Source organism: Ananas comosus, linkage group 2, assembly GCF_001540865.1.
Source record: "Ananas comosus cultivar F153 linkage group 2, ASM154086v1, whole genome shotgun sequence".
NCBI classification, from domain to species: Eukaryota; Viridiplantae; Streptophyta; class Magnoliopsida; order Poales; family Bromeliaceae; genus Ananas; species Ananas comosus.
Window position 1 is genome coordinate 15072299 of NC_033622.1, and position 21868 is coordinate 15094166.

Here is a 21868-nt window from a genome sequence, read left to right on the forward strand (position 1 = left end):
TTGGAAAAAAGAATTCAAAAACGAAATTTTCCGCTCCTTTGGGGTATTTTTTTTATTTTTTATTTTTTAATCTGCTCGGACTCGGTACTGAGTGGGGCCCGCACCTGCGTGGCCCGCGCGGATTCAAATTTCGGAACCGTGAGCGCCACGGGAAAACTTGGTTGGACGATAATGACCCTATTGAATGTCAAACATTAATTATGGAAGTTTATTAGCTTAGCGCGCGGTTGATGATTTAGGCGTGAGGGTAATAAAGTAATTTCGGGTGTCCGAGGAGGCGAGGGTTTCGAGGAAATCAAAATGGGGGAAGTGCACGTGGCTCCTATGGCGCGGCCACGTGATTCGCTCCTAATGGATTGGGCGTTGGGATCCCGCCAACGTATTTCGCCTTCAATAATTTGGTAGGGATGTTCAAACGAAGTAGGCTTTGGTTCGGTGAACCATCCATCCCACGGATGACCTAGGCTTGGTGCTGTTTCTTGTTTGAATTAAAATTGAATAACTCAACCAAGATGACTCTATGCAGGTAATCTAATTTAGTAAATGAGTTAAAAGATTCCCTTTTCTTTTTTTCTTTTTTGTATCAACGGACACATGGTAGAAATGGAGGGTCAATTTCTTTTGGAAAAATCTAACCACCGTAAGCCCGTAGGCAGTAAAGGTGCGTTAGATTTGGCCTAAAATAAATTAAAATTTTACTTCCGGTATGAATGCTTTTTTACTTTTTTTGGCTCACATAAAAATATTTCTTTTGTCAAAAATTTTTTACAAATTTTGAAAATAAAAAATATAAGTTTTTTTTCATTATTTTTTTAATAAAAAACTAAAATTCAAGCTGCGTAAAATTTTTTTCGTTCATTTTTTTTACCGAATCAAACAAATATATATATATATTTTTTCCTTTCAACTAAAAAATTGTTTTTTTTCTTACAAATCAAATAATCATAAAACTTATTTTTTTCCACGAAATTTTTTATGAACAAATTTTATTTTTTACAATTTTAAACGGATCCGAAGTTTCGTTAGTGCACAGTTCTTGAGTCTTGACAACAGGCAAGTGGAAGTTGCAGTTGCGAGCTTCTACCTTTTCGAAGCCGAGCTTGCGGCTTCGTCTCATAGTCTGTACAAAAGGCAATCTTTACGACACTAAGGCTGTGTTTGGTACCGGCGATATTTTGGAACAACACGGGATATCCTTCAAGTTGTAATCAAACAGTAGAAAAACACGAAGGAACGGATTGTTCCGGTCAAAGCGGATTGTTCTGGATTGTTCTGAAACAACCCGTTAAAAATCATTCCTAGGAGAACTGATCTGAAGTTTCGTTAGTGCACAGTTCTTGAGTCTTGACAACAGGCAAGTGGAAGTTGCAGTTGCGAGCTTCTACCTTTTCGAAGCTTGCGGCTTCGTCTCATAGTCTGTACAAAAGGCAATCTTTACGACACTACGGCTGTGTTTGGTATCGGTGATATTTTGGAACAACACGGGATATCCTTCAAGTTGTAATCAAACGGTAGAAAAACATGAAGGAACGGATTGTTCCGGTCAAAGCGGATTGTTCTGAATTGTTCTGAAACAATCCGTTAAAAATCATTCATAGGAGAACTGATCCGAAGTTTCGTTAGTGCACAGTTCTTGAATCTTGACAACAGGCAAGTGGAAGTTGTAGTTGCGAGCTTCTACCTTTTCGAAGCTTGCGGCTTCGTCTCATAGTCTCTACAAAAGGCAATCTTTATGACACTAAGGCTGTGTTTGGTACCGGCGATATTTTGGAACGACACGGGATATCCTTCAAGTTGTAATCAAATGGTAGAAAAACACGAAGGAACGAATTGTTCCAGTCAAAGCGGATTGTTCTGGATTGTTCTGAAACAACGCGTTAAAAATCATTCATAGGAGAACTGATAACAACTTTATTCTCCTCTTTATTTTATTAAATAAATAAATATATAAATAAATATATTAATATAAATATTATTTTTATGATAATAATATTTATACTTAAATTTTATTATATAATATAAATTAATTAAATTTGATATATTATTTAGTTTATTAAATTTATTATTTATATATTAATATTTAATTATTTATTTTATATTAAGTATTATGAATTGAGCTCCTATGCTTTTAAAAGTACTAAGTTATTTGTACTTGTAGATTTTTAGCCATTGGATTAAGAGATATGCGGTTAGGATGATGTGGGCCCCCAAGGGTTTAGTTGGTGGTTGGTTGAATAGTATAATCTAATGGTTGAAAATGATTCGAGGAGTAGATCTAACGGTAAGAAACTTACAAGCACCAAGTGCTTTGTGCTTTTAAAAGCACCATAGCTGGACTCTAAGTATTATATATATATATAATTATTTTTACATGCATTATATATATATTTTAATTTGTATTGAAATTTATACTATTATTAATTGAAATTATAATGATATTGTTACATATANTTTTTTTCGTTCATTTTTTTTACCGAATCAAACAAATATAAATATAGTTTCCTTTCAACTAAAAATTTGTTTTTTTCTTACAAATCAAATACTTTAAATCATAAAACTTAATTTTTTCCACGAAATTTTTTTATGAACAAATTTTATTTTTTACAATTTTAAACGGATCCGAAGTTTCGTAAGTGCACAGTTCTTGAGTCTTCCCCGCGCGGCGCTCAAGTGTCGCACACCCGAGCCAGCCTTCTCGAGTCCTCTTCATGGACAAGTCTTCCAAACTTAACAACGGAATACCAATCCAAGCATTTTACCAAGCTTGCTCCTCCGCGAGACTTACAGCCCGACCCTTCGCCTGTAATCAAACCCCTCGTCGGACTCCTCGAGTTCCCAACGAGCAACCCCAATACCGAGGTTGGCCACCAAGCTAGGTGCATCCCGTCTTGCCAACCGATCTCTCCTCGAGAGTGCTTCATAACCGAATGTCTAGTTGCCTCTGTCACTAGCCCCAAGGACATTACAAGTTCTCCCCAACTTGTCCCATATGAGTATAGCCAAACGTCTCGCCTCCCACGCGTTTCGCCCCTGCGACTCAATTCGCACGCCTCAAGCGTCGAGGTCCGGCCTTCGTGACAACAGGCAAGTGGAAGTTGCAGTTGCGAGCTTCTACCCTTTCGAAGCTTGCGGCTTCGTCTCATAGTCTGTACAAAAGGCAATCTTTACGACACTAAGATTGTGTTCGGTACCGGCGATATTTTGGAACGACACGGGATATCCTTCAAGTTGTAATCAAACGGTAGAAAAACACGAAGGAACGGATTGTTCCGGTCAAAGCGGATTGTTCTGGATTGTTCTGAAATAACCCATTAAAAATCATTCCTAGAAGAACTGAGAACAACTTTATTCTCCTCTTTATTTTATTAAATAAATAAATAAATAAATTAATTAATTAATATAAATATTATTTTTATGATAATATATTTATACTTAAATTTTATTATATAATATAAAATAATTAATTTGATATATTATTAAGTTTATTAAATTTATTATTTATATATTAATATTTAATTATTTATTTTATATTAAGTATTATGAATTGAGCTCCTATGCTTTTAAAAGTACTAAGTTATTTGTACTTGTAGATTTTTAGCCATTGGATTAAGAGATATGCGGTTANCCCAAATACATCCAAACATAAATTTATCCTCTAGAATTTCCCAAATACATCCAAACATAAATTTACAATTGTTCTATTTTATACTGGAATATTTCTTGTTCTCGGGAATAATAAACACAGCCTAAGTCCCCTCTCCACTGCGTTTCAACTAAGGGGTTATTTGATTGGATATAGTTATAAATATAATGTAGTTTTTTTTTTTAGTAATAGGTAGCACGCTACCCGCTTCGTTTATTTCATTTAGAAATAAATTTAGCTGAAAATGTGAATCAACTAGGATTCGAACTTGGATTTCGAGTACCAACCACCAAGCCCTTTACCACTTGCTCTAAGGACGGTCAATTATAAATATAATGTAGTTAAAAATATAATAGTTATAATTACACATAATTTATTTAATTTTGTATTGATGCAACTATTACAGTTGTATTTCTTCGGTTTGGTAATGTGAAACTAATAGTTGTGTTTGTGAATCTCGTCATATTTTCATATAGAATAGTGAGATTACTCTTACTATACATAGAATAATTGTATAAATTTATTAATCGTTTAAACTAAATATCTATAAATAAATAAGTGGATATATGTATATGCTTCTATATTTTTCAATAATTTTAAACTTATCAATCGACACATATAAAATTTTTAATATATTTAATTTTAATATATAAATTGAACTTTAAAACTTTAAACGATTCTCTCATTTTTTATAAAATTTAATAATTATAATTAATTAAAATTTATTAAGTTAACATACACAATCACATTCAATAAAAATTTAGAAAAAAAACTTTTTTTATATTTTAAATAAAACTAATTTTAAATTTTTTTAATTTTTAACACATAATGAAAGAATTTAAGTTTGCTTGTGATACTTAAAAAAAAAAAAAAATCAATCTAGTAGAAAAAAAATGTGATATTCACGAGGCTTATTTTGTGAAGAAGGCAAAGCAAATATAAATATGTAAATTGTTATTGAGTTTGAAATCTTTCTAATTGTCAAACACTAATTAAAAGACACTTCATCTAAAGGCTAAAGTAGAAAACGATGCTAAACAAGTACTAAAAGTTGAGCCCTTTACCCACCGTTTCTAGAGCAAGTGGCAAAGAGTTTGATGATTGGTACCCGAGACTTAAGTTCGAATCATAGTTGATTCATATTTCCAACTAAGTTTATTTTTAAATAAAATAAACGAAGCAGGTAGCATGCTACCTATCTCTTAAAAAAAAAAAAAAAAAAAGTTGAGCCCTTTATTTGTAACATATAGAAATGCTGACACATTGGTAGCATTTGACCAACTTTGTAGCAATGCAACTAACAATATTCCTAGTAAGTAATTTGTTGTGGGCGGTCCGAAGGAACCAAAATGAACATTAATCAATTAGAATCTCCACTCACTAGCAACGTTTACATTATTACACTTCCGAGTATATCAATGTAGATTCAAGTGTCCGATGCAGAAAATACTTAAGCGTTTGCTATGGCAGATCACTGCAATAATAAGTTTCAACTGCACATGATCTTACTCAGGATAAACCTTGCCCCCCACTCCCTCCCGGGGAAAAAATAACCAATCTAGTAGAAAAAAAAAAAGGTGATATTCATAAGCTTATTTTGATAAAAACAAGATAAATATAAACATGTAAACTGTTATTATGCTTGAAATCTTTCTAATTGCCAAACACTAATTAAAAGACACTTCAGCTAAAAGCTTAAGTACGTAGCAAGTGATGCTGAACAAGTACTAAAAGTTGAGCCCTTTATTTGTGATATATAGAAATGATGACTTGTTGGTGGCATTTGACCAACTTTGTAGCAATGCATCTAACAATACTCATAATAAGTGATTTGTTGAGGGCGATCCGAAGGAACCAAAATGACCATTAATCAATTAGAATCTCCATTCACTAGCAACATTTACATTGTTGCGCATCTGAGTATATCAATGGAGACTCAAGCGTCCAATACATAAAATACTAAAGTATTTGCTGTGGCAGGCCACTGCAATAATAAGTTTCAGCTGCACATGATTTACTTATAAATCTACTTTCAGCAATAGCAGTATCTAGTAAAGGAGGAAGTTTACTATATAACACTTATACCAAACTATATATCTCTAGCCAATCATATTTATTCTTTTAAGAGAAAAGTACAATTTTTTTTTTTTTCTAAAAATAATATTGGGACGGTTGAATTCCACAGAAACTTTTTGATTGGTTGGAGATACCACATCAGTAATATAAGTGTGACATTCTAGGCTTTTACCTAGTAGAGCGTCTAATAAGAAAAAACTATCTAGATCTTTTGAATTATGATAATCAGCCTCAAAAATAAAAAATTCCAACTCTACATTTCAAATTTTAGAGCGATGGGAAAAAAAAGTTCAAAGTATTTAGAGGGCCATAGCGGGCCAAAAAACAAAACAAGAAACGAAGGTTCATTAGAAGCCTCTCCACAAAAAACTAGTGTAATAAATTATTCACCACACGTACAGGGAATGGTTAACTAAACCGTTTATTTGGGAAGGCTTTCCCTATAATTTTTGGTTTTTCACAAAATCCGTCCCATTTACTAGCCCAGAGTTAAAATGTCTCAGTACGTTTGTAACGTATCCTATATCCAAAATTGGTAAATGCCCAATAATTACCAAACTCCAAAAATGCTAGATTAGCATATCCGACGCTGAAGACATTAGTTATCCTCATAATCCAATTACGGTTGAATCAAGGGAAAACTTCAAAAACCCCCCCTTGTGGTTTCCTAATTTCTCACTTTGCTCCCCTGTGGTTTAAAATGTATCAATTTGCCTCTGTGTACTTTTTTTTTTCTTTTTCTTATCAATTTTATTATTTTATTTTTCTTAAATCAGTGATAAGGTTAAAATTAAAGGGTGCTAAAGTGAATATTTGATAAATCTAGATGGGTATCTGAAGTTTTTTTGTATATAATTTAATGAAATATTAATAAAAAAGCTATCGAAAAAATAAAAATAAAACCAGAGGGAAAATTTTTGAAGTTTTCCCTTCAATCAATATACAAGTTTGTTGATCCATTATAATCCGAGCCCAAAATGGAATCCAAGTTTCCCAACTCCACGCGACTTCATTTTGCTCATATTAAAACTCAATCTCAACGGTGCCAAATTCTACGGCGGCGTATTTACAACTCTTTTTACCATTGAGGGTCTACAGTCTACACTATAATAAACTACATCGAACCAGCATAAAGTCGCGACACTTTCCTCTGGGCTACTACTTCGTCGTCGTCCCCTCCCTTGACCCTTAACCCCTCCCCTACGATGCGCTTCTTCTCCGGAGGTCGCCGCGTAGGCGGCGGCGTCGGCGTCGGCCTCCTCCCGACCACCAAGCCCAAGCCCCTCCGAAAACCCTCCTCCTCCGCAGTCTCGCGCCGCCGCGGTGGCGGTGGGGTCGGCGTCGCTCGCCCCTTCTCCCCATCCTCCACCTTCTTCGCCATCGGCCTCTCCATCTCCCTCCTCTTCTTCCTCGCCGTGGTCATCCGCTACGGCGTCCCCAGCGCCGTGTCCACGCCCCGCCCTAGGGCCGTCCTCACCCGCCGGCCTGCGTTCCGCCGCCCCATCCCCTCCGGCGGCGGTGGGGGAGGCGCCGCCGCCTCCGCGAGGGGCGGCGAGATCGGTGCCGCGGCGGTGGACATCACTACGAAGGATCTGTACGATAAGATCCGGTTCCTGGACAAGGACGGCGGGGCTTGGAAGCAGGGGTGGGAGGTGACCTACAAGGGCAACGAGTGGGATTCGGAGAAGCTAAAGGTGTTCGTGGTACCCCACTCGCATAACGATCCCGGGTGGAAGCTCACCGTGGAGGAGTACTACAATCGCCAATCCCGCCATATACTGGACACGATCGTGGAATCGCTTTCAAAGGTGAAGCAATCGGTTTCCTATCGTGAGATGTTTCAGATCCACTGCGTATATTTATTTTGTAATTTTCATTTTGTTGCTAATTTGAGTTGGGATGTTTTAATGATGATTTCCGTTACCTTGTAGTTGGATGATTAGGGTTTTGATGTGAGGACTGAGGTTTGGGCTTTTCGTTTTGTTTAGGATAGTCGCCGCAAGTTCATCTGGGAGGAGATGTCATATTTGGAGAGATGGTGGAGGGATGCTTCGGATCAGAAAAAGGAAAGCTTCACCAAGTTGGTGAAGAACGGGCAGTTAGAGATCGTGGGAGGAGGATGGGTGATGAATGATGAGGTGAGATGAAATTATATGCACATTAGAGAAATGTCTGATAATTCAGATCTTAATTGTTGTAATTAGCAACTGCTAATATTTTCTTAATTGACAAGAAGTACCTGAAATAAGTACTTTGAAATTTTAAGCACTTGATTTGAAGAGAACTAGAGATTGATACGGATGGTATATAGAATGATCATGCTGTTTTAAATGGAGAATTGCCTCTAATGTTTATGCTGATTGCAATATTATTGTTAGATACATTCCTACAGGCTTTCGTTTTTTTTACAGAGCAGCAATAGAAGTTGACTAATCTGTAAAGGTCTATCTTCTATTGCTGCTTTGATTTTGTGGCTCGCAGGCTTGAAATTAACCATCTCTACTGGTAACTTGTTGCATAGGAAGTGAAGGAATTCCTTATATCCAGATTTTGCAAGAAGAATAGTCATTTATTGTAGCTTGGTTCTATTAAAGATGGCTTATGTAGGAGCATTATTTTATAAAGAGGTTTATCATTTAAATCTGAATTCTGAAAATTCGTAGAACAAGTATATTACTTGCTTTCTTATCCCATCCGAAAATAATCTCATCTAATTCGAGTTTCTTTCCTTTTTTTATTTGCAGGCTAACTCTCATTATTTTGCTATCATAGAACAGGTAAATAATTGCTTTCCATTGTTTTCCCATTAAAGCTGTTTCTTGAGGTATTACTTGCTGTATATTCTTTTATTAATACGTGAATATGTGATGTCCATCTGCTTCGTCCTACTAGCCTCTACTGTACTTGATTTTGGAGAAAGAATCCAATTTTCATCTCCAAATTTGGTTTCTTGTCAATCAAATATATTACGGTGAATTGAATCTCCATCATGTGGAAAACAATATCTTAGTCGTTGATCATAGAGTACATATACAAGGATCTATTCAGTTCTCTGTCTCTTTTCTGGAGGCACTGTCTCCTTCTTCCTGGCATGGTGTTGCTACATTTTGTAATGCTGCTGAATGAAACATAAGGCACACTGTTGGTGTGTGCTTCTAAAGTTCCATACTTTTCCATGATGGTGTAATACACCTGCGTTCATTCCATACCACTTGTTATAGTTGGTTCCATTCATTGACCAACTTTAGTCTTTAGTTAATCCTTCTTTGCTGGCTTTCACTTAGATGTAGATTTAGTTGTTTGCATTTGTACCACAACTGGAAATTCCTTGTGCTCTTTCATTTTAATGCCAATTAGATACTTTGGCTAACTTAATTAATTTCCATTTTTGTTTAAAATATTTTGGTTATGTTATTTGCAACACTATTTATCCAGTAAAATCCATGTACTTGAAGACTGACTTCTTGTCTAAGTGATGTCCATGAACCATTGTGATTCAGATGATGGAAGGAAACACGTGGCTCAATCAAACCATTGGAGTTATTCCAAGAAATTCTTGGGCAATAGACCCATTTGGTTATTCAGCAACCATGGCATATCTTCTTCGAAGGATGGGTTTCCGCAACATGGTTATTCAGAGAACCCACTATGAGCTAAAAAAGGAGCTAGCTTGGAATAAGAACTTGGAATACATATGGAGGCAGAGCTGGGATGCTGAGGAAACAACTGACATATTCGTTCACATGATGCCATTCTATTCATATGATATTCCACACACCTGTGGGCCAGAACCGGCTATCTGCTGTCAATTCGATTTTGCTCGTATGCGAGGCTTTAGTTACGAATCATGCCCCTGGAGAGTTGACCCAGTTGAAACAAATCAAGCCAATGTGCATGAGAGAGCAACAAAGCTTTTGGATCAATACAGGAAAAAGTCAACACTGTATAGAACGAACACCCTCCTTGTTCCTCTAGGCGACGACTTTCGTTATGTTAGTTTAGAAGAAGCAGAAGTCCAATTCCGTAACTATCAAAAGCTGTTTGATTATATAAATTCTAACCTTGATCTGAATGCCGAGGTCAAGTTTGGCACCCTTGAAGATTACTTTCTCACACTTCGTGACGAGGCAGAAAAGATAAATTATTCTCATTCTGGTGAGTTGGGTTCTAGGGAGATAGGAGGTTTCCCATCCCTCTCAGGGGACTTCTTTACATATGCTGATAGAAACCAAGACTACTGGAGTGGCTACTATGTTTCAAGGCCGTTCTTTAAAGCAGTTGACCGTATACTTGAGCAGACGCTTCGTGCATCTGAGATGATGGCTGCGTTAGTTTTAGGTTATTGTCAGAAATCTCAATGTTCTAAACTTCCTATAAGTTTCTCGCACAAATTAACAGCTGCGAGGAGGAACTTGGCTCTTTTCCAGCATCACGATGGGGTAACCGGCACCGCCAAGGATCATGTAGTGGAGGATTATGGGACTCGAATGCATACTTCTTTGCAGGATTTACAGCTATTTATGTCTAGGGCGGTGGAAGTCCTTTTAGGGGATTTTCATGATAAGTCAGATCCTACTTTATTTTCACATTTTGAACCTGAGCAATCGAGATCAAAGTATGATGTCCAGCCGGTGCATAGAATTATTGATTTACATGAAGGAGAATCACATTCTGTGGTATTTTTCAATCCATCGGAGCAAACGAGGGATGAAATTGTTATGGTTGTTGTTACTGAGCCTGATATCGTTGTTCTAGACGCAAATGGGTCATGCATTAAGAGTCAAGTTTCACCTGAATGGCAGCATGATAATATTGAAAAGGCTTCTACTGGGCGACATCGGCTTTACTGGAGAGCTTCTGTTCCTTCGATGGGGCTCGAGACTTACTATATTGCTCATGGAAATAAAGGCTGTGAAAAACCTACACCTGCCGTCCTAAAAGTAGTCACCCATAAAAAATTGCTGTGTCCTCCACCTTATGTTTGCTCGAAGCTAGAGGGCAAAGAAGCAGAGATCCGTAATAGTCATTGTACTCTTACTTTTGATACAGCTCATGGCCTCCTGCAAAAAATGAAGCATAGGGATGGTAAAGAAACAGTAATTGGTGAAGAAATAGGCATGTATAGTAGCTTTGGGAGTGGGGCCTACTTATTCAAACCAAATGGAGAAGCTAAACCAATAGTTGAGGAAGGAGGGCATCTGATTATTTCCGAAGGCCCATTGGTGCAAGAGGCTTACTCTATCCCAAAAGCCATGTGGGAGAATAAAATGCCGATTTCTTACAGTACACGTATCTACAATGGTGAGCATACAGTACAGGAATTGGTTATTGAGAAAGAATACCATGTCGAACTTCTTGGTCATGAATTCAATGACCAGGAATTGATAGTCAGATTCAAGACTAATATTGACAATCACAGGGTCTTTTATTCAGATCTCAATGGCTTTCAAACGATCCGGAGGCAAACATATGATAAAATTCCTTTACAGGGGAATTACTATCCAATGCCTTCACTTTCCTTCATACAAGATTCAATAGGCGACCGGCTTTCTGTTCACTCGAAGCAGTCATTAGGGGCGGCAAGCCTAAAAAATGGATGGCTGGAGATTATGTTAGATCGTCGCTTGGTTATGGATGATGGCCGTGGATTGGGCCAAGGCGTGATGGATAACCGCCCGATGAATGTTCTCTTCCACATTCTCAGTGAATCTAATGTTTCTGCATTGTCTTCTTCCCATGAAGTACTTAACCTCCAGCCATCTCTCCTCTCCCACCGTGTTGGGGCCCAATTGAACTACCCTATGCATACGTTCATAGGCAAGAAGCCCGAGGATAAACCCTCCAAAATGCAGAGGAGATCATTTGCCCCGTTAGCGTTGTCTTTACCTTGTGATTTACATATCGTGAACTTCAAGGTCCCACAGCCTCTAAAGTTTCCTCAAGTTCAGCCGTTGGATTCTAGATTTGCTATTCTTTTGCAGAGGAGGGGATGGGATGCGTCATACTGTAGAAAAGGTGGACTGCAGTGTTCAACTATTGGCGATGAGCCGGTGAATTTGTTCTATATGTTTAAAGATCTAGCAGTTTTGAATGTGAAAGCAACTTCCTTGAATCTCTTACATGATGACGCAGAGATGCTGGGTTATATAGAGCAGGTGGGAGATGTTGCTCAGGAGGGGAATGTACTCATCTCTCCCATGGAAATACAAGCTTATAAGTTGGAATTACAGCCGCAGCCAATATCATAGAGAATGGTAATGATTTTGGATGGTATTATTTGTTCTAGATGATGGCTGTTCTCCTCTGGCTGAGATTATCGTAGTTCTAGAATGGCTTGCTACCTGCCATGCATATATGGAAACAACTACCGCCCAACCTAATTTTGATTACATGGGGCAGTATTTTTCCTAATATTCAGATTAAATTGAGACCACTTTACACAGATAATGAATTTCTACAAGTACAAGTTTGTGATGAAGAGGAACTGCAGAAGAGTATGTGTATCATGTATTGGCAGCTCGGTTGATCATGCCATACTGTTGCGTCAATTGCGGCACACCCAGCAGCCAATCTGTTCCATACCATTTCTTTTGAACTTGCTTTACGAGATCTATATATCTATTGTAAAAAGTTATCACTGGTCGAAATATAATATCCACGGAGATTAGATCAGCGTATGCTGTACTCTTTCAATTTTTGAACTTTCTAGAACTTAGTGCTGTTGAAGGCTTCGGAATGATAAACAGGTTAAAAATGTTAGAAGATAGCTTTGCTTATGTAGCAGGTGTTTCCTAATTGTGATACTGCTGAATCATGTGGAACTTTTTCTACATTAAGCTTTGCTATTAACCTTCTGGAAGCAAGATGATTTTTATTTCTTTCTTTTCCTGGTGTCTGTATTTCATGTTGGTAAATGCGCAGTTGGCGCGCAATGTTTTTTTTCTTGTTTTTTCTTGGAATGGATAGCGGGAGAAGTTTGTAATTCCTAGTAGCATGGTTAGATTGCATAACTCAAAGAGGAAGATCCTTTTAGTTTGTTGGCCGTTGTTGTCTATCATATTAATAAGTTAAACAGGAGAAATGTGTTTTATTGAGTGGCTCAAAAACTGCAGGAGATTTAACTAAAAGAGGAGGAGATTGAACACGGAAAAAAAAGATGAGCAATACAAGGTACGTACATATCATATTTATATCTGAAAGACCTCTACTGCTATGCGAATCTCTTTCTAGGGAGAACAGCGACCTTCTTCTGTATGCCATTCAAAGTTGAAGAGGCATGATACGAGGACTCATAATGAACATTGCACAAAACACATCAAGCAAACATATTTCCCTATATTTACATCTTTCATTCGTTTTCATCGGCATAGTACAGAGAAAAAGATCATCATCCACAATGTATGGTGTTTTTTTCACATAGGATGGACCAATTTTTTGTAACCCGCCCCTGATCTATAATTCAAAGCCCGGCACACAATTATTGGTATATACAAGACCACACACAAGGGTGGGTTGATCAAGAAGGAACTGCAGACGATATATTATGAGCATTTTGTATGACAATGGCGAAATAATTGAGAAAGAAAAATAAAACAACCGTTGCTATATAAAATGATTACCTAGCAATGAATCCAAGCTAACCCCATATATTCATGATTTCTTCTTTTTTCTTTTTGATAAAAGAATTTGTAATGCATCAACGGAATATCTGCGTAGCTGCTCTGCTCTACATGGTCTGCAATGGAAAGAAAATTTTCAGCTGTAATGAGCATTGAACACAGAATATGATGTACAGAAAATGACATGTGGTTGAATACTTGATTTCTGATCCAAAGCTTCTAAGCTGCGGAGCTAATTTAGATGGCATCATATATCATGGTATCCGAACAAAGAATATAAGATGAAAAATTGTTAACATGTTATTTAGCAGAAACTCAATGCTAAAATACCATATGGATTTTAGTGGTACATTTTAAGTAGGGATGGTAATATGATTAACACACAAACCACATTGGGTGCAGATGGTAAAATGGTAACGCACAAAACAAATTGCATCTAGCGAATTTTTATTGCATTCGTATTGTGACATACTGTTTCTGGTTGTCATACCTATCATGTGGGATCAACTTCTTGAGATCTAAAAACAGCAGTAGATGAAAACTAAGAAGTAAACACTTTACCTTGTGTTCTACGAAATCACATCTTGCTTCTTGCCATCTTTAGTAAGCTAAATTCCTGCACCCTGTCTCGCACCCTTTAGCGCTTTATCTGAAGCAGCTTCTGAATTGCCTCTTGAAAAAGGGTTGACTTCAGGTAATGGGTTGACGACTAAGCCACCCCAAGTTCCATACCTCTGCTTATTCTGTATAAAAGGAGCCCTCTCCTTCTCAGCTATGTTCTCCATATCAGAAATGGAAAACCTAGAAGAGTACCGACCGTCAAGCCTCCTCCAAAACTTTGGGCTCAGAAATTCTGTTCCGGGTAACCTACAGCACGTGTTTGCTTCGAAATCGTTGTTCGACATCCTTTGCGAAGAGAACACTAAATCACGGGAAATCTCATCCAATGCCATCTCTATGCCGTGCACTCGTGTCCCCAGAGAATGTATTCCGTTCTGCGAGCTCCCAATGAACCTCTGGTGATAAACCACGAGAAGAAGAATTGTGAATCTATCGGATAACTAAAATTAGCGGTATTCAAACACTTAACAATCTCAACAAAACGCCACAATCATCTATTTAAGAAAAATTCAACTGTTAAGTATCCAAAGCAGCTCATAACACCGTGCCATTCGGAAGAACAAGTGCAAAGGAAAACTATTTTATGGCGTATTCATCAATATGTAGAGCATATAAATTGTAATGCGACGTTTTGAAATATGAAAAGGCGTTACCTGGAGAAGGTCTAGTAGGCTGGACTGCTGCTTCTCTATCTGAACCAACTGCCTCCTAATTAATGAAATGTCACCATCCTTGTGACCTGCAGTAAGCTCATCAGATGTATTGTCACCTCCGGCAGTTGATTCGAAACTCCCATTCTCCTCAAACGGGACCGCCCGTGACCCAGCCTTCAATCCAGCCGACTTGTTCCCCTTCTCTTCACGATTCTTTTCAAACAGCATCCTTCTCGCTTCTAACCTGGACCTAATATCGCCCTTTTCTCCTCCTCGACCCCGACCTTTTTCCTCTCTAACGACTTCAATAGAAGGAGTGTTTGGACCAGCAGTTTCGACTGTCCAGTCGGAGGTTTTTGCACAGTCCGCGTGTTTCTTGTTCCTAATGGAAGGAACGGCCCTTCTAGTTGTGATAATTGGCGAGGCATCAGGGGGAGGCGACCTACTGGATGTAAATCTACTCTTCCTCGCGGTAAATGGAGAAGCGGGCGGGACTGAAGCAGTGCTTACGGAAGCCCGACCGTCACTTACGGTTTCTGTTCCATCCGGAATTGCAAATGAGAGCGAAATATTAGGCATCTACATCGTCCTTGTAGACAAAATTATCATCCATTTGTTTTAACGCTAGTCAATTTAGATTCACTAGAATGTATAGCTCAAGAAATCAAGATATCTGATCCAATATACAAATGTTAAATGTCGCTGGAATTAGCTATTAATTGAGAAGGAGAAAGGGAAACACCTTTCATAGAAGGATCGGCGTGTGATTTGGAGGCCGGCGTGGCATTCGAATCGATCTCGACGACCGTGGGAATTTCTTTCCACGCATCCAGCATCCGATTCATCGCATCCCGGACGATCTTCACCTGCATTTCATGAATCAGAACTTTTGGCCTCGCAGTTACAGATCATCGTGATCATAGATACAGTGATTAGGGAGGGAGCGAGCGAAACCTTATCGAATCTCCGGGATTCGAAGGAGGAGAGGCAAGAGGCCTTGAAGCCGAGCAAGAGGTCCTTCTCCGCGACGGCGAGCGCCGCGAGCGCCTCGGCGGCGGCCTTCCTCGCCGCCCAGTCGTCGGCGGCGAGGGAGTCGGCGAGGCAGGGCACGAGGAGCCCGACGAGGTCGGGGGCCGCGAGGCAGAGCGCGGCGGCGAGCTGGGCGCAGGGGTCCTGCTCGTGGAGGAGGGCGTCCTCGAGGGGGCGGAGGAGGGCGGGGGCGGCGGCGGCGGCGGCGGCGGCGGAGGAGGCGAAGATGGAGCGGACGGCGTGGACGCAGGCGGAGCGGACGGAGGAGTCGGGGTCGCGGAGGCGGCGGAGGGCGGAGGAGAGCATGCGGGGTAGGAGAGGGGCGAGGGAGGGGGCGGGGTGGGAGGAGGCCAGCAGGGAGAGGAGCCGGAGGGAGTGCCGCCGGAGCGGGGGGCGGTCGGCGGGGCGCGCGTCGGAGATGGCGCCGACGAAGGCCGCCAGCGCTTCCGGCCCCAACGACCGCGCCAGCGCCTCCAGCTCCGCCGCCGCCATCGCCTCCGTGTCCCGGTCCGACAGCCTGTTCATGCACCAATTCACCCGCTGCTTCATCCCCTCCTCCATACTACGCACCACTATTATGATCTATTATGATCTATTATGATCTACTACTACTACTACTATGCTTACTCCTAATAGTACTAGTAGTAGTAGCGTGTTAATGTGAATCGATCTCCTCCCCCCCCACCCGTTCCTGTGTTATATCACATTTCAGTTCTACACACACGTTGGCATTGGTGGCGTTGAGGGAGGAGAAGAGGGGAGGTGGAAGCGCGAAGCGCAGGTTTCGAGAGTGCTGCTTCAACCACTAACTATTAGGCTATTAGTAAGCAGGCGGTGGTTGGGCGAGTACGGAAAAATGGTGGGAACTTAATTAATAATGAGAGAGAAAAGTTCCCATCTTTTTTTTCTCTTTTGGGGGGAGGGGTTTTTTGTCTGTTCGACGTAGTAACTTTCACGTACATTCTTTCGAACTCGATGGATTCAGAAAATAAAACATTGTGACGTGGTTTGAGATCAATAGCCCGCTCGAGATCCAGATCTGCGTGACTACTGTTTTCTTATATCTTTTATTCTTATTTTGTTTTTTATTCCCGTCGTAAGCTTCAAAGTTTGGACGCTTGATTTACTTCTATCCATATATATATTGTCTTTTCCTTTTATTTCTTACGTTTGGAAACCGCCACTTACATCCCCCCTGTTGATTGTATAATTTTTTTATATAAAATTTGTCTTTATTATTTATTATTTCAAAACTATTCACTTTTGTAATCGAATTCTACTTTTTAATAAATTGTCTGCAGGTTTTATTTTCTTAAAGAAAATTATATAATAGCAATCTGAATTCGCAACTCATTATTACTATTATTATTACTATTATTATTATAAAAAATAATTTAATTAAAATATAAAATAATTGAATTTTAAAATTAAACTTTTTTGAATATTATTCAGCAATTTCTTAGCCCAAGGAGCTGGATATAATTGGTTATTCTTAACAAATATTGGTACTCTCGTTTGGAGATAGAGGGACTGGGAAACTTCATGAGCCTTTTTCTTCACTGTACATTGTAAAAGATCTCTATAGTATGGTATTGGTAATGTACATTGTACTTAGGCACACGAGAGCATGCAAAGCATGTGATGGGTACAGGAGTAAGAGCTCAATTCGATCTTGCTAAAATGGAGAAATAATCTTTTCTATTGATATGAAAAATTAAAGGGTATTGATTGCGTACGGACGGAGGGTCCTGCGTTTTTATGGTATGATTTAGTAGGTTAACGGTACGTAATATATATGTTTATTCATCGTGGTCCAATTTGCGCGTCCATAATCTATTCAGTGAACTATGAAATTAGAAAAGTAATTTTAATTTTTATTCTTTAAAATTCAATAGTTATAATTGAATAGAATAACTTATGTCATCTATAAATTAATTAATTAAAAATTAATTTGTTATATTTGTAAAAGTAAATCACCGATCGTTGCCTATATCAGTAATCAACTAAAGGACGAAAATACTGACCGTTCCTAGAGCAAGTGGCAAAGGACTTCGGGGTTGGTATCCGAGATTCAAGTTCGAATCCTAGTTGATTCACATCTCCAGCAAAATTTATTTCTAAATAAAATGAACGAAACAAAAACTTATGCTCCGATATATTATTACATCAAACAAAATCCTCGTCATTAATTCCCCAACTAGCTAAAGAAAAATGTTGTACTTTTTATTATAAATATTGTAATTACAAATAAAATGTAGATGAGGACAAAAATGTCAATAGGGAAAAACTCTAATAAATACTTTACCGAGAGGAGAGGCTATCGCTGTATCAGGCGCATGTGAGAGTAGGGTGCGGCTGCAGCTACGGATGGTGAGTTGCTTGCTTGCTTGCTTGCTTGTGGGGGTGAAAGCAACGTCTTGTTATTCACGGGACGGTGGAATCGTTGGTTCCCGCTCTGCCATAACTCGTCCTTGAGTATAGCTTCCACCAATGCAATTCCCCCTAAAAATTATAAAAAATTATTTTTTATGTTAAATATAAAAATATTTAAACACCAGCTTAAGTTTTTAGAGTACAACGGTTGTTTCACATGGTATCAGAGCAGGAGGTCCTGAGTTCGAGTTACGCCAGGTTGCTAGCATATTAATTTCCTTCCATTTAATTCAAGCTCACGTTATGGGCCGATTAAAAAGTCTTGAGCCCAGACGTGAGGAGGAGTGTTAAATATAAAAATGTTTAAACACCGTTCTACAATGGTTGTTTCACATTTTAACAAACAGATTTTGCAGGAATTTTGTTTTATAGCTCTTATTTTCTTGAATAAAAAATTACACATTTTGGGGAAAAAAATTCAGAATAATTATTTTTTCTACTAGTCAAATAAATAAAAAATATTTTTTCGGTCAGAAAAATAGTTTTTAAGATAATTTTTTAAAAATCAGACACATTATTTATTTATTTTTAAAAAATAGCATGCTATTCGTTTCATTTATTTCTTTTAGAAATAAATTTAACTGAAAATATGAATCAATTGAGATTTATTTTTGAAATATCAAATACTAAATGTCAAATTTTTTGTCATTTACGCTAGAAATTGTGGGTAAATAAAACACATCTTAGGCTTGGAGTGGTGCCAATCATACCGTGTTTAAATGGAGATTATTTTTTGATAATTTATACAGAATTTATTACTATTTGTCCAATGAATTTAATGCGAATTGATGATTTCGACACATTTTCTATGAACAACAGATGTGTTAATGCTACTTCTCATTGGCTTCTGAATTTTTATGTCATCCATGACGTGACCTCTCACATTAGAATGGAATGAATTATTTTATATTTTTAGAAATATGTCAAATCAAAAATTGAAATGAAACCTTAGGATAGTATGTGGGGCTATTCATATAAATTTTTTTGAATGTAAAATTTGCATCATTTACATTTTACTCTCATTTATTTCTAAAAATTGACATTGCCAGGATACTTCTTTAATTTTGCTACGTATAATTACTCTCTATACTTTGGTAGTTTTAATTATATTTATTTAATGATTATTGCTTTCTATATATATATTTCAAAATATGTTTGACAGGGAATACAATATGAATTTACACAAAATTTAAAGTACTGAAATGTTCTAGACCGATATTCTGTACGTGAATAATTAAGGCCTAAAATTTAGGATGCCTTTGATGTTAATTAATCTAGAACGAAAAGAGCTTGGTGCCTTAAATTCGTTTGCACAACACCTGTGACCTAATTAAAAGCTAAATGAAATAACTATTCCATCATCCATCTTGTGCTGTCACTTACTTCTTACTCCTTACAGAAACAATATTTATGAAAGAACAAAAGTGAACTTGATCTCATCTAATCTAAAATATGATAAAGAGCGCTACATTGTTTCAATCGTGCAAAATTTTGTGAGCACGGTTAGAAACATAATTTATACATTTATAAAATTACAACCGTTTTTTAGTGGTGCATTAATGTTTATTTTTTTTTATAGAAATGATAAAATAAACTTAGTTACAAATATAAAATAATAAATTTCGAACTGGAGACCTAAAGTATCGACTATTAAATTTTTTATCCCTTGTGCTCAGAACAATCGGGTGAATAAGTTGACAACAGATAGCATTTATTTCTCATGAAATTAGAAAATGTCAATGGGCCAATAAAATCATCATGTGGCTTTTGTGAAAAAGTTTGTAGTCAAAGTACGGTGCGAGTGTACATTGTGACCAAAACGGTTGGAAAGATACATACGACCGTTAAAGTGTTAGTAATGACCCTTGAGACACTTTTTTTTTTGAGAAAAATAACACCTTATATATTTTATTCATTCAAAAAACAAACTTAGCATAAACTGTAAGATAACTACACCTCGGTCAGCAAAAAAAAAAAAAAATTTAAAGAACCAAAAAAAACACACACACACGCAACGAAAAAGAAGTTCACCAATCACCTCACCCTACAATAAGATTTTTATTGCTCAACCAGGCTCTTATGAGACACAAACATTGTGGCAATTATAGATATAGTTAAAATTATAAAATGATCACTGTACCATGACATTAATTTTTGGGCCCGTGACCTATAGATAACAGCTGTTAATGCTCATTATTTAGCATTCATCATTGTTTGAAACTTTTCATATTCTTAATTACTAGCTTGCTCCTTTTTTTTTTCTATTATTATTAAAATATACTAGCTCTTTGATAGCTTGTTACAAGCTGTTTCTAAGCAATAGATATACTGAAAATTATCGACAGCAAGCGTGGTGGTGTAGCATTCATCCAAATGAACCAAAATTTAGAAGAGTTAACATTGTCCAAATTTAAAACTATGCGAATACATCTAGTCCAAGTTGTAAAAGAAAACCAAAATGTTGAATCTACAATGTTAAAACAGTATTCTTTATAGTTTAAGTTTTAGAAATACAATTTTAAATCTAGTTGCTTTATATTTTTCAGTTAAGTTTATCTTTCTAAAAAAAATAAACGAAACGAATAGCACACAACCTCTCTCTCTCAAAAAAAAAAAAAACCAAAAATAAAAGATTATTTTATATTATTTAAGATAGCATCAGAGCAACATGACCGTTTCTCATTACTTAACATAGACTTAGTTTTACTTAAATACGACAAAATGGAAGCTTTATAGTGACTTGCAATAATATAATTATTTTTTTATAATCGCTTTTACTATTTTAGATACCGTTTGGTTCCGGTATAAGCAAGAACTAACTATTATAGGGATATGTACAAGTATGGGGATAAGAAAAATAGTGTTTGGATAAAAATTAGGCTGTTCCCGGGGATAAGAACAATTTTAGATAGTTTTATATAGAAAATGAGAGATGTTGGTTCCTTAATATCATCACTTAAAGCTTTGGATGGTGAATTACAGTTTCAACAGTCACCATTTTTTTTTAACATTTCTAATTACCCTCTAATAAGGGCAAGGAAACATTAATACCTTATTGGTATATAGAGATCCATTCCGATGTTTATCTTATCTCTCTTTGCCTCCGCAGAGGCCTCAGTTTCCATTCCCTGCACCTAAAATCTTAAAATTAGTTAATTTCCTTTTATTTGTTTTTTTTTTTTTGGAAGAAATAATTTCCTTTTATTTGTTTCTGCTACGGCATGTGCGAATGCTCACTCTACACGACGCGACAGCATGTGACTCCATTTTGTTGGGTATTCATTTTGCCCGCACGACATTCTCCAATTTGTAAACGCCTTGCATGCACCGGGGCTTATGTGTCCTTTTCCGCTGTAGCCCACGTGGACCAGCCTCGTGGGGGCCATCCTGCCACGTGGCATGTGGGATCGCTCGTTCTAATTGTTGTGGTTCATTTTAATACGCAATTTATTTTTGTACATTATTGGTTATTTTGTTGAATTGATACTGATGTTTTTTTATTTATCTGTTGGTGTAAATATTCAAAAAATAGAGGTTAGCTACAAAATAATTTAAAAAATATCAACGAGTCGATCAAGCCGAGGCACGGATATCTCGCTCTCTTTAAGGAGATTCAAGCCCTCTGCGGTTGGCAAAGCCTTTGAACCGATGCAGCAGAGCACCGACTTGTCCCCTCCAGGATACAACGGCTCGACCCTCGTCGTGTGGCTTCACCAACTCTGCACAAGTAGATGAGCCCAAAGCTCCACCAAAAGAACACCTTTCTTTGACCTTCTCTCTCTCTCAAGTATAAT

The 21868-nt window shown here is 37.6% G+C and overlaps 2 protein-coding genes across 2 annotated transcripts; one reads left to right on the plus strand and one right to left on the minus strand.

Annotated features, from left to right (window-relative positions):
• On the plus strand, positions 6853-12655 carry LOC109723561 (alpha-mannosidase 2). Its single transcript, XM_020251989.1, has 4 exons — positions 6853-7527; positions 7708-7857; positions 8464-8496; positions 9220-12655. The coding sequence occupies exons 1-4, from the start codon at positions 6925-6927 to the stop codon at positions 11965-11967; spliced, it is 3534 nt and encodes a 1177-aa protein (XP_020107578.1). The 5' UTR covers positions 6853-6924; the 3' UTR covers positions 11968-12655.
• On the minus strand, positions 13035-16551 carry LOC109723570 (TORTIFOLIA1-like protein 3). The gene is made up of 5 exons (XM_020252001.1): positions 15567-16551; positions 15355-15478; positions 14613-15148; positions 13900-14354; positions 13035-13454 (listed from the first exon to the last, which is right to left on the minus strand). The coding sequence occupies exons 1-4, from the start codon at positions 16200-16202 to the stop codon at positions 13947-13949; spliced, it is 1704 nt and encodes a 567-aa protein (XP_020107590.1). The 5' UTR covers positions 16203-16551; the 3' UTR covers positions 13035-13454; positions 13900-13946.